This window comes from Loxodonta africana, chromosome 12 (assembly GCF_030014295.1).
Source record: "Loxodonta africana isolate mLoxAfr1 chromosome 12, mLoxAfr1.hap2, whole genome shotgun sequence".
NCBI lineage: Eukaryota > Metazoa > Chordata > Mammalia > Proboscidea > Elephantidae > Loxodonta > Loxodonta africana.
This window is the reverse complement of record NC_087353.1, coordinates 18,851,771-18,865,345: the sequence shown is the minus strand read 5'-3', so window position 1 is coordinate 18,865,345 and position 13,575 is coordinate 18,851,771. Positions and strand designations below refer to the sequence as shown.

The 13,575-nt window shown below is 39.1% G+C and overlaps 1 protein-coding gene across 5 annotated transcripts in view; it reads right to left on the bottom strand.

The window, feature by feature from the left end:
• The window catches only part of ASAP2 (ArfGAP with SH3 domain, ankyrin repeat and PH domain 2), a 222,061-nt gene that overhangs the window by 81,871 nt on the left and 126,615 nt on the right, over positions 1-13,575 (bottom strand). For all 5 annotated transcript variants that reach the window (XM_064295011.1, XM_064295012.1, XM_064295014.1 and 2 more), the window contains 4 exons: positions 11,724-11,798; positions 10,027-10,076; positions 7,089-7,218; positions 1,871-1,956 (listed from right to left, as the gene is read on the bottom strand). In XM_064295011.1, coding sequence (XP_064151081.1) covers positions 1,871-1,956; positions 7,089-7,218; positions 10,027-10,076; positions 11,724-11,798 — 341 coding nt within the window. The remainder of the gene's footprint in view (positions 1-1,870; positions 1,957-7,088; positions 7,219-10,026; positions 10,077-11,723; positions 11,799-13,575) is intronic.

Genomic DNA, 13,575 nt, shown 5'->3' with positions numbered 1-13,575 from the left:
AGACCCCAGACGCCACTCTTCAAAGTGGGATGCAGAATGTTTTCTTAATAGATTTTATTATGCCAATTGACTTAGATGTCCCTTGAAACCACAGTCCCCAGACCCCTGACCCTGCTACACTGGCCTTCAAAGCATTCAGTTTATTCAGGAAATTTCTTTGCTTTTGGTTTAGTCTAATTGTGCTGACCTCCCCTGTATTGTGTGCTGTCTTTCCCTTCAACTAAAGTAGCTCTTATCTACTATCTAATTAGTGAATGTCCCTCTCCACCCTCCCTCCCTCCCCTGTCTCGTAACCACAAAAGAATGTTTTCTTCTCAGTTTAAACTATTTCTCAAATTTTTATAATAGTGGTCTTATACAATATTTGTCCTTTTGCAACTGACTAATTTCACTCAGCATAATGCCTTCCAGGTTCCTCCATGTTATGAAATCTTTGATTTGCATCTTTTTAATGGCTGGAGCCCTGGTGGCACAGTAGTTAAGAGCTTGGCTCCTAACCAAAAGGTCAGCAGTTCAAATCCACCAGTTCCTCCTTGGAAACCCTACGGGGCAGCTCTACTCTATTCTATAGGGTCATTATAAGTTGGAATTGATTTGATGGAAATGACTTGATGGGTTTGGTTTTTTTTTGTTTGTTTAATGACTAATGATCATGAGCATCTTCTCCTGTGTTTGTTTGTTAGCCACTTGAATGTCTTCTTTGGTGAAGCGTCTGTTCATATCCTTTGCCTGTTTTTTAATTGAGTTGTTTGTCTTTTTGTTGTTGAGGTGTTGACATTTTCTACAGATTTCAGAGATAAGACCCCTGTCAGATATGTCATAGCCAAAATTTTTTTCCCAGTCTGTAGGTTCTCTTTCTACTCTTTCGGTGCTGTCTTCTGATGAGCATAATTTTTAGGAGCTCCCAGTTATCTACTCTATCTTCTCATCTTTGTGCATTGTTAGTTATGGTTTGTATTCTATTTATGCCACATATTAGGGCTCCTAGTATTATCGCTAATTTTTCTTCCATGATCTTTATCATTTTAAGTTTTATATTTAGGTCTCTGATCCACTTTGAATTACTTTTTGTGTATGGTATGAGGTATGGGTTCTGTTTCATTTTTTTTTTACAGATGGACATCCAGTTTTGCCAGCACCATTTGTTAAAAGCACTGTCATTTCCCCGTTTAATGGACATTGGTCCTTTGTTAAAGATCAGCTGACCACAGGCGGATGGATTTATGTCTGAGTTCTCAATTTTGTTCTGTTGTACTAGTACCAAGCTGTTTTGACTATCATAGCTGTATAGGAAGTTCTGAGATCAAGTAGTGTGAGGCCTCCTACTTTGTTCTTTTTCTTCAATAATGCTTTGCTTATCCGGGGTCTCTTTTCTGGGTTTGGTTTTTTATGTTTATTTTTTAATTGGGATATAATTCTCATGCCATACAATTCACCCTTTTAAAGTGTACAAATCAGTGCTTTTTAGTATATTCACAAAATTGTGAAACCAATATCATTCACTAATTCCAAAATATTTTCATTACCCTAAAAAGAAACACTCGTACACATTAGCAGTCACTCTCCATTCCCTCCTCTCTGCAACCCCTGGCAACCACCGATCTGCTTTCTGTCCCTACGGATTTGCCTATTCTGAGACTTCCACATAAATGAAATCACACGGTACGTGGTCCTCTGTGCCTGGCTTCTTTCACTTAGCACAATGCTTTCAAGGTTCACACATGCTATAACATGTATCAGAACTTCACTCCTTTTATTACAGATTCTGAAGTGTGTTTATTTTCCTTAGTAAAATACTATAGCTCTACTAGAAGTTGTTATAAAGAGAAAAACATTTAAAAGAAGATCATAAGAAAGAAAGAAAACTTACTTGCATTGGGCATGAAAATATTTGATCAGATTCTGAAGTAAATCCACTCCCTTTTTTATCTTAATTTCATTGACCTTCAGCAGATACTGTTAAGAGATAAAAATTAAAAAAGGAAATGTCACAGGAATAAGCAGAATACGAGCTTCTGAGGACAGAGATTATCTCTTTTACTTCTTTTAAAATGGGTAGAGCTCATGGCAGATGCTTAATAACTATGTCTAAATGCCATAGCTAAATGTTTCTTTTTATTTAGTGCTGTATGAATTACCTGATGTCAGGTTCTTAAATTTCACGAGCCAAGAACTCCCAATAATAAGACATTTTATCTTAACCTACTAGGCAAAATTTTTATTCTAGCTGCACAGAAGGAGGAATGAGAGTGGTTGGAATGAGTGGGATTTCTAACCATCTGGAATATTCTTGTTCAGACACTTCTGTCTCAGTTTCTTTTCCTGAGATAGGTTACTGTCTAGAATATGAACTGCTCATCTTTTGTGGTTGAGACCTGATATCATGTCTCTAATTCCAAGACATGTAAATTCCTAATCCCCCTACATGTTTAAAAAAAAAAAAAAAAGTGAAGATGATAAAACTGAATTTTAAATTGATATGAACTAAAACCATTTTTACTTGGAAAATGCATTAACTGCAACATCAGGAAGCCTTGGGGATCTACAAAGCCAGCATCTGAAGATATATTTGTTCTTTCCTAAGGATTTACAGGAACAGGCACGCCATAAATTCCCTATCCACTCGACTGTCAGAGCTAAAGGATGTGGTATAAAGAACCTGGCGAACACTTCAGAGACTTACTGACCACCCCGGAAAAGCCACTGAACCACGGTAAGCCTCTACAGCCTTCTCGTCTGTAAAACAAGAAAGCTCCCAGGTTAGCTGAACAGTCTGACAAAGAGATGGGAAACGCTCTGGAACTGCAGTCTACAAAGTTTGTCTTCGCCTGTACCCCCCTTTCTGACATTTATTCACTGCTGGTTAATCGGACGTTTGGTAAGGTATCAAAATTTAAAATGTATGTACTCTTTGAGAGCCCTTACAGAGCAGTGGTTAAGCACCTGGCTGCTAACTGAAAGGTCAGCAATTCAAACTCATCAGCTGCTCCACCGGAGAAAGACGTGGCAGTCTGCTTCCCCGAAGGCTAGAGCCTAGGGACCCTGCAGGGCAGTTCTACTCCATTCTATAGAGTCACTGTGAATCGGAATCAACTCAATGGCTACAGGTTTGGTTTTGGGTTTTGTACCCTTTGACCCAGAAATTCTATTTACAGGTAGTTAGATAATCATAAAAGCTTACGAAGATGAACAGCAAAGAAAGTTCATCGTAGTCCTGTTTGTAAAAGTGAAAAATGGCAACAGCCCAAATGCAATGAATAGAAATTAAAGTTTGAAGCATCTCATACCAATAAAAAAATTTTTTTTGAAAAATACTATGTAGCCATTCAGACAGTAAAGGAGGGACTTTCTGACTTGGGAAGATGCCCATGTCATACTAAGACCAAAAACCAAACCCATTGCTGGAGTCAATTCCAACTCATAGAGACCCTATAGCAGAGTACAGAACTGCCCCATAGGGTTTCCAAGGAGTGGCTGGTGGATCTGAATAGCCGACTGAACTTCCAACCTTTTGGTTAGCAGCTGAGTGCTTAACCACTATGGCACCAGGGCTCCATGTCGTACTAGTGAGTGACAACAAGAATGATCCTTTTTATGCAAATTATTTTTATGTATGCATGTACTTGGACGTATAAAAGATGGTCGGCTACAAGTCAAAGTGGTTATCTTTTGGTAAGTAAAAGTTGGGGTGATTTTAAATTTCTTTTTTATATTGTTTGACACTGACCAATTTTCTTAAACAAAAAGTATAATAATCATTTTTATAATCATTAAAAAAGCAAGATAGGATCCCTCACATCTTTTTCACTCACAGAACTTCTGTATTACCTCTTTAACACACTCCATTTCTTTTTACATTTATCTTGAAGGTTCCACAGCTTTAAAATAAAAACCTGGAAACCATTCTGCTAGATCAGATCCTGCCCACCTAAAATTTTAAACACGTGAACAACATCAAGCATGTACAAAGCTTAAGAAACTTCAGTTTGAGGAAAAGGTTAAATAATTTTAAAATGATTTTATCTGAACCAATCTAATTCTCTTTTGGATGCTGTACTTGCACGTAATTGCTTTTCAAATGCGTTTTCCTTGGAAAGCCCTTTATAGCTCGTGTCTCTCTGGCCAACTTCTGTGCCCTTCAAGATGATCCAACATCAATGTGTCCACCTCTGGAAACTCATCCAACTCCAAGTACCTGTTAGCTAAAACCACCCCTGCTTCTCCTGCTGCACTGTGATTACCGTACTGGTGACTCCCCACCAATGTGTCAGCTATATGGAGGCAGGGACCCTGCTAATGTGGGCACAGACTGGAGCCCAACCACCACCTGTGGACTGGTTCAACAATGACTCAAGTATATTATTTATAGGCATCATCTACAGTGTATTTCCAAAAAATAAACTATTTTACTGGTCCACACAATCCATTCACCTAGACCCAGAACAGGAAAAGTAACCAGTGCAGGGTGCCTGGTTACCACAGAAAGCAATGACAGAGCTGGGTGTGCCAGACTCGGTATTCCTTGCTGTACGGCATTGCAAATTCTGTGAAGCGTTTTAAACAAGCAGTGTTGCAGAGTTTAGGTAAACAGGTTTCTTATTTAGTAGCCAAAAAGAAAGTACAACCTAAATATATATATATATATATATATATATATATATATATATATATATATATACACACACCTTTTTCAAATCCATTATTTGCAAAACACTTTACAAATAAAAACAATACCTTGTGTTTGAATAAGGCAATGCAGTTTACTAATCCCTGTCTCAGATTATCTCGGTTGATTTCTCCAACACTAAGTGAAATAGGCCAGGCAGGTATTATTCCATACAATGTCTGTTCATAAAACAACATGTGCATAAAAACATCCACTTTCCTAACTACCTATAACCATGCTTTTGAGCTTTGTTAACTTACTAAGTGTTCACTTAATGCAAAGCACAGGCCGAACTGAGGAACAAAAAAGACACGAGGCATATAAAAACAAAAAATAAAATAGAAGATGTAAACCCAACTATTATCAACAATAACATTAAATGCAAATAGGTTAAACAATCTAATCAAAAGGCAGATAGTTATACTGGATTTTAAAAAAACAATGATCCAACTCTATGCTGTCTACAGAAGACACACTTGGGATTAAAAGATAAAAATAAAGTAAAAGGATGAAAACAGATTTATCATGCAAACAACCACTACAAGAAAGCTGGGATGGCTATATTAATATCAGACAAAATAGACTTTAAACCTTTCTATTGCCATCCCAGAGGCCTGGTGGCACAGTGGTTAAGAGCTCGGTTGCTAACCAAAAGGTCAGCAGTTCAAATCCACCAGCTGCTCCTTGGAAACCCTATGGGGCAGTTGTATTCTGTCCTATAGGGTCACTAACAGTCGGAATCGCCTTGACCAAAGCAGGTCTATTGCCATTCTGGGTCCCTGGGACTGATTCTCCTCTGACCACATAAGAGTTTTTATATTTAAAAACTCATTTAAATATATTCCTAAAATACAGGTTTCTAAAGGGTAAGCTCCTGCTGCAGTTAACAAAGATGTCAACATCAAAGAGAAATGCCTTTTGGATTAGCTTTGCTGTTGATCGCTTAGAGGGAATCAAGAGCTGGTTGAAGCCAGTTTCAATAGCTGTCACAAATATCACCCATGCATTTTGTAAATTTCAAAAGGTAAGTCTGCATTGCTCTAAGAGAGAACATACCTTCCATCAAGAAAAGGTGCTTCCCGGCACTGCCAAGAGGAGTGAAGCCTCAGGCAGAGATGCGAGCTGTTTTTTCCACAGGCCAATTTTACAAATGGACCCACAAGTAAGGCCTGTAAAGGCTGGGGGCGGAGGCCTTTGAGATTTGGATGGATGGTCTCTGATACTCTCCTAGCCCTGTGCCTAGAGCAGAAATAGGCTCTGAGTGTCTGTCCTGCCATTTTCCCTGCCCCAAGCAAGGGCTCAGGTGCACAGAGGTAGCGAAACAGAGAGGAGCAGCCAGGGGCACTGGGGACTCTTGACCTTGATGGCGTCCCCACAACTAAGCAGGTGAAACCTGGCTGGAAACATTTCTAAACAGGCAGCGCCTCCCATAATATGATCCTACACACTTAAACAGAGAGAATTACATGGACTGCCATCTCTCAGGCTGCATTTTTTCCAGCTGGCTTCTTACTCCCCATCCCTAGTTCACTGACTCTATCAGTACAATAGAACTCAGACACCTCATAAAAAAACACCTAAGGCCCTAGTACCACCACTGACTGCTCTGACAGGGATCACAATAAAGGGTTCCAGACAGAGCTGGAGAAAAATGTAGAATGGAAAAAAAAAAGACCATACTTACAGGTCTGACAGAGACTGGAGAAACCCCAAGAGTATAGCCCCTGGACACATTTTAACTCAGTACTGAAGTCACTCCTGAGGTTCACCCTTCAGCCAAAGATTAGACAGGCCCATAAAACAAACAATAATACACATAGCTCAACCATGTATACGAGACTAAATGGGCACACCAGCCCGGGGCAAGGACGAGAAGGCGACAGGAAAGCTGGACGAATGGAAATGGGGAACCTGAGGTCAAGAACAGGAGAGTGTTGATGCATAGCAGGGTTGGCAACCAATGTCACAAAACAATATGTGTATTAACTGTTTAATGAGAAACTAACCTGCTCTGTTAGCTTTCACCTAATGCACAATAAAAAAAAATTACTATTATATTATTCCTACCAAAAAAAACCACCTAAGGAGTATTTTTAGCTAAAGTCCAATGAGAGGACCCGAGTTTCAGTGTGTATATGCAGTCAGAAAGTACCCTCTCTATGTTTACTTTGTTTCTCTATCTTTAATAAAAAGTTGGTGTTAGATTAACCTAATTCCAGTCTCCAGAAGACTAGGGTTTCCCTAGTAAAATAAAACGTCAACAAGGGAGACAAATGGAGTCTGATAATAAATTTGTTGTTTTCTTTGAAGCGACTACTAATAAGACAGAAGACAAATGTTTACTGATGCTTCTAGATCCTTTTATTCCCCCGCGAGAGTTCATGTGCAGGTGACAGCAGACTGTGACTTCCCAATATCTTACCTCGCACATCTGTAGCTGGAAGAACCGCCTCTCCTTCTCCATCTCTTCGGCAATCTCGGCCCCACTTATTTCAGTACGAATCATCCCGTGGAGCTTGGCGTGTTCCTTCTTCTCCTTTTCTATTTTGGTTCTAAGTGTGAAAAGAGCCAGGACACATCAAGATGCCTTGTGGCGGAGTATCCAGGCTGGATGGCTTAGAGGCCAGGCTATGCCCCATCCTGCTGAGACAAATGCTCACCACACATTTTTAGTCAGGACAGCCTCTGAGATTACTTGACAGGAAAATGCATTTAGTCATAAAAATATCAAAATTGGTCTTCTACTACTTATTCAGCAAATACTTGTTAAGCACCTGTACTTTGTCCCAAACTCTGGGCCAGCAGTATTTCCCTTGGGTCAGAGGAGGTAGCATGGCCTAAAGGTTTCTTTCAGCAATAACATTTGTAGTCCGTCTACCCTTTGAACAGTTGTAAGGGAATCGTTTGGCCAATAACTATTCCCTACCTACTATTTCTCATTCCGTACTTCTTCCTTGTTCCTCTTTCTTCATTTCCTCCCTCTCCTCTCTTAGGGAAGGCATGCTAGTTCTCCTACCTTGACCTTGGGCAGTGCTCACCACTTTAGGAGAAGAAAACAAACCACCTTTTCATTTTGTAAACTTTGTTCTCTGTCGTACCACAAAAATGTCAAGTGTACGATTCAGTGTATAAACTGACCAACTGGATGGAGCATGTCCAAAGAAGAGTGGCAAGGGTGTGAAGGACCCACAAAATTATATCAGATAACAAGGGTTTGTAATAACTGTGAATTTTTATTCAGGACAAAAAAGGACTAAACAAAAATGATAGAAAGCACTCAAAAATATAAAGGGCTGCCATGAAGAGAGGGGAGTAGTCATTTCTTGTAGCACCTCAAGGTAGATACTAGAAGACGTAAGGCAGCATTTTCCTAAAAGGCTGTTCAACAATGAAATGGGCATTTTTGGGTTCCAGAGAGCTCCCCATCATGGGGGCAGGGTGTTTAAGAAGAAGCAAGAAATGTAGTTCCTAAGTTTTGTTTCTTTAGCTTGGAGCACAGTGCTGGGCAAAGAATAGGATGAGTACATGAGTAAATAATATAAGTAAATAACTGACCATTTGATGGAGATGTTGGTTAATGAATATGCATCAATGTGACTGGAGGGCCTGTGAGATCCTGGGGACTCTAATTATACAACTCCAGGGTTCCCCCTGGTACCACCCCAAAGGGACTTAACATTGGTAATTTCTCTTAATAATCAGGTATGGAACTAAAGATGTCTTAAACATTTGTTACATATCATAAAGCCTCTTGGGACAAATGAATCTCACATATTAATGGGTAAAAAATTACTTCCTTTATTTATCCTAGAATTACTCCAAGTTGTAAAGAGTGCTACTCCCTCACTCTCAAATTCTGGGATTTTGTGGGTGATTTCTTCCCTGTTCTACCTATGTGCATCTAAATTTTACAGAATGTGATCTCATTCCCCCTTCAAACCTATTCTTTTCAGAACCAGAGGGCTCTCGCAGGCAATCTTCTTCAGAAGCCCCTTTATGCCCTTGGTCCAGTAAATGCACAGAATCATTTCATTTAGGCACCTGAGGGTGAAGTGAGAACAGCTGAATGGAAAACAGCGACTCCATTTCCTAGCCCTAGCTCAATTATTCTCTTAACTGTTTGACCCGCAGCAAACCACCGCATCTTGGTTTCCCATCTGCAAAGCTGGGATGGTGATCCTTCTATATATTTTGCCCAATTGTTATATAGATAAAGGATGGAAAAGGTCTAGAGGCAGTAGGTTTAGAGCCTCTCTGGGCTGACAGGCCTTCCAAGTATTCTAGTTTAACACTATCTGTGCTTATATATAAATGTATACCACTAAGAAAACACCAGAACTCAGCGATTCAAGCCTCCAGGTACGGAAATTTAAGGATTTCCATGGATGGACTATCGAAGATTTGGTATTACTTAGTGTGAGCTTCGTGACCCTTCACCACTGAAAAGATAAACAGTGCTGTTTAAAAAAAAACCTCATGTAAATACTTGTAGTTACAATTGAAATGACTTAATAATCTCTCATTTTACCACATGGCTTTATATGAAAGTTTCTATTTCCACTCAGATAACTCTATATTATTAGCCTATGTACAACAATTACAAAGTAAACATGAAGCATTTAAAAATATTTTCTATTTCTCAAGTATTTAAAATAATTGAAACCATTATCCCCATAGGCACTAGCTTAATTCTGGCTAGCTCAAATCTCTCCATTTCAGGAATGAGAAATTATAAGCAGAAATGTTCAAACAACTGCCCGAAGTCAACCAGTAGCAGTCTTGTCTTCCATGGAAATTGTGGTACATATCCAAGAATCAGCTAAGCCATTCTTTATGTTCTTTTTTGGCAAATGAAGCAATCAAACAAAGCTGAAGGAGACTGGTGTTCCAACAATTTTTCTTTTTCTCTGTAAAACCAAGGGGACTGATGTTGCAGAGAAACACCGACACAAAGCTAAAAGCAGATGGTTTTCACAAATCACCAAGAAGATAAAGTCCAAAAAGTATGCTGCTGTCCTAACAGTGATAAAATGGGGAAAGTGTTTAAAAAAAAAAGAAACACCTCCTGAGAGAAATTAGCCTTAACTTCCCGCAATTACCTTTCCTGAAACTACATTCTATAACCATTGTGATATAACGGAAAAGGGACAAGGGAAACTTGTTTAAAGGAGTTAATATACCTGAATCTGGACAACCAACTTTGGAAACATTTGGCATCATACCAAATCACGGCAACATGGTTTTAGGCAAATCCTTTCCTGGATTAAAGTTTATTTAGACAATATCGTTAAATAATAAAAGCAGGATTTAAAATTGAAATCTCAAATTACCTAATTTTTTTAAAAAATGAAAGCACTCACATTTTTGTTTCATAGTCCTTCCAAGCTTTATCAAAAGGTTTTTTCAGATCCTGTAAACAGAGAGGCATAAATTAAACATGACTAATCACTAACTGCTATGCAGGATAAATTTGCTTACCCCTAGACTAGTCCTGAAGGGAACATTAATATCTATAATAAATGATGTATGTGATCCCAGGACAAATGAAGAATTTAGCATAGGATTTTAACCAGACTACTGGTAGCATTTTCTTTTCTTCTCTCTCTTTTTTTTCCTCCCCTTTCTTTCTTTTCAAAAAAATTATTATACAATATACAAATACCTGCAAAAGGAGAGAATCATAAAACGTACCCATCATCTAAATATACCAACTATTAACTTGTGGCCCATGTTGTTTTTACCTATACCCTATCCTCTGCGCTAGAATTATTTTGAAATTAAACCCAGAAAGATATAACATTTAATCTGCAAATATTTCAGTTTATCTTTCTGAAAGGTAGGGACCCTGACTTTTCCTATTAATAATACGAATCTCCCCAACAAATATAACCCTGATTTGGGCAGCAAAAATAAGAACACAAAAGTCATCTACATCCTCCTGGGGTTTCCCTACTCTGCTCTTTATTTGGTACTTAAGGCCTCATACCCTCTGATAACGTCTGGCTCAAAAAATTACTAATCCACTAGAAATTCTACCAAATGGCTCCCAACTATTTATGTTCCCCTCCATGGGGTTCTTTTGGAAGACAGAAACCATGTTTTTCTTCTCCTATTATTTTTTACTATTATTATTTGGGGGCCAGGGAGCCCTTTTCACTGATCTTACGACAAGTCTAAGCTTCAGAGCCTGGCATATAACGTTCTCCATCCCACCTCCTAAGCCTCATCTCCTGCTATTGGCACTTCTGATTCACTGCTTTAAGCTACTCTAAAAGCTTGATACATCAGTGTTGCTTCATGCTTCCATATATTTGCATATGTTTTCCCCTCTACTGAGAATGCCCTTTCCTCTTGTTTTCTTGGTTGAATTCAGCTGACATGTCTTCTGGAGCACCACTGATCCTCAGTGTCTTAGCAGCTCCCTGGGCATACATACCATTCTCCTAGTACACTCTATAAAGGAGCTACAGAGGCTTCTACAGAGATCCCCACGATTGGCCAACCTGAGCAGCCAGACATGCCCAGATATGATCCTGCCCTAGACAGTAATCATGTGAAGGTCCAATAAAAGAATGGGTCTCCTAAGAACTCAGACACAATCATCTCCCTTTCACAGCTCACATCTGTTTGTGCCAATGATATGCAAAACTACCTTATTGCTCAGCATACTGTACCCACCCTGCCCCTGACTCTTACTCACGTACTTGTGAAGCAGCTCATAACTTAAGTGTTTACAAGCAGCAAGGCATTTCCTAAACAAATACCCTTTGGAGGACAGAAAAACGAAGTTGGTTCGTGCTTTCCTAACGCAGATTTTCCCGTTAGGAAAATACTTCCTTGCAAGGATCCTTTTTCCAGTGGTAAACTACTGACTCACCAGCTAGACAACCAGATCAAGATTACAAATCAAAGGAAAATGAGAGAGCAAAAAGCCCTTCTGTCATCCCAATTAAAATATAATAACATAGGTTCCCTGCCGTGGTAGGCCAATATTGCTGTGACTCTACATTATATTAAAAAATTGTCATCCAGTGTTAATAACTTTCAAATATCATACCCCTTTCACTCCTTTTAGGTCTCCTTTCAGCAAACTGTCCAAAGGGAAGGAGATTATGTTGTTCATATTCTGAATCTAAAACACAAACACAAAAAGAATGTTCTTATGCAAGTTCCTTTTTAACGTAAGGATAGCAAGGATGTTCGAGAGAACACTGGATAATAATTAACCTTCACTTAAAACGTAACCAGCACAAGTATGGCAGCCTTATTCATTCTTACCGCCTTTGTAATGATCTTCTCTTACAAATAAATACAGAACTAATGAAAAATGTAGATCTGCACATATTTTCCACAATAACCTTCTATTATCAAAAAAAAAAAAATTATCAAGCCATGATGTTTGTGAAAAGACAGTCATGACAACGAAGAAAAAAATACTTCAAACGATTAATGAAAGAACCATTTTAAAGAGACTGGAATAAAAGAGAACATTCACTTCCTACTCTCCATCGCTACTCCAACCAATGTGATAAGAGTTGTGCTTTTGGTCAATTTCTCTGGGGCCCACAAGCCTTAAAAGACACCCTCCAACTCCAGCTACTCTTACTAGCACAGCTCTCAAAGAGTGGGAAACCAAAAGGAAAAAAAGATCTAAGGGGGCTTCTGTTTCCCATGAATGCATATAAGTGAACGTTGAGTGAGAATGAGAAAAGAAATTGCGTGTGTGTGTGCGTGTCCGTGTGCGTGTAAGTGTGTGTGTGTGTTGCTGGGGAAAGGAGCTAAATGAGAAAAGGAGGGGCATGAGTCTTGGTACCCCTTGTTCTTCTCCAGTAAGAAAGAAAACTGATGACTTAACAAACTGTCACCAGGGATTAGAGTAGAAGCAAAAGGTATGTTCACCCATGGTAATCAAACTCTACTGACAACATGAACACACAGGGCAAGCAGGGACATCCCAGCTGGCAGTTCAAATGTGAGCAAACTGAAAGACACAAAGCTCAGTTAGGAAAAACCTTCAGGCACAGATCTAGTGTTCTCAACCCTGCAAGATTCCCTCCCCAACTAGAAAATAAGCTTAAGGCCTACTTTCTCATATTCCCAGGCTCAGGCCATTCCCTTAAATCAACAAGAGTGTCAAGTAACACTGCTGAGGGCCCTGTGGCAAACATGCCACTTTGGGTTACAAGTGCCTAGATTAGGCCCTTAGTGGAGAAAAAACAAGATTAAGAACTTTGGAATATTACGTGTTCATTCTTAAAACCAAGCAAAAGAAGAATTTTCTTTTTTTTGTATAATACCTTGAACAGGAAGACAAAATATTGGTAAAATTTTTAAGGCAATATGGGATTGAGATCTAACTTCCAAACACTATTCAGCATATTAAATTTCAAAGTAAAGAAATTTACTTGAAAAATATTGGTAAGGTATATGATAAAACTGAACCAATAACCAATTCTGCCAAATAAATGATCAATTAATGACTGGCATTTCAGAAATGACTTTTTTGGGTAACTTTTACCCTAGGCTTAAACAACTCAACATTTATCATGTACCTGGCATTTCTCCAAGGTACAATGTAATCTGTCAGGACTTGTTAAGAATAGCCTTAAAAGTTAAAATTTAAAATACTGAAAAGCTTAGTTTAAGGCAAGGTCTTATGGATGAGTGCGAGGAATGCTGACAAATAAAAGACCGTGCTGATGAATAGTCTACAACAGCAAACACACCTGGGTCTCCATTTTGAAACATGACAGGAACAAACAAGGGCTGCAGCAATGCAGATCTTGGTCATGGGCCCTCACATCCAGGTCCACATCTAGGTCCACATTTCCATCTACCTGCTAGGGAACTCCTGCTGGCCACTACATGTGTCCAAGCCAGTCCCCACCCCCCCTCCCCCGCCACCTTCC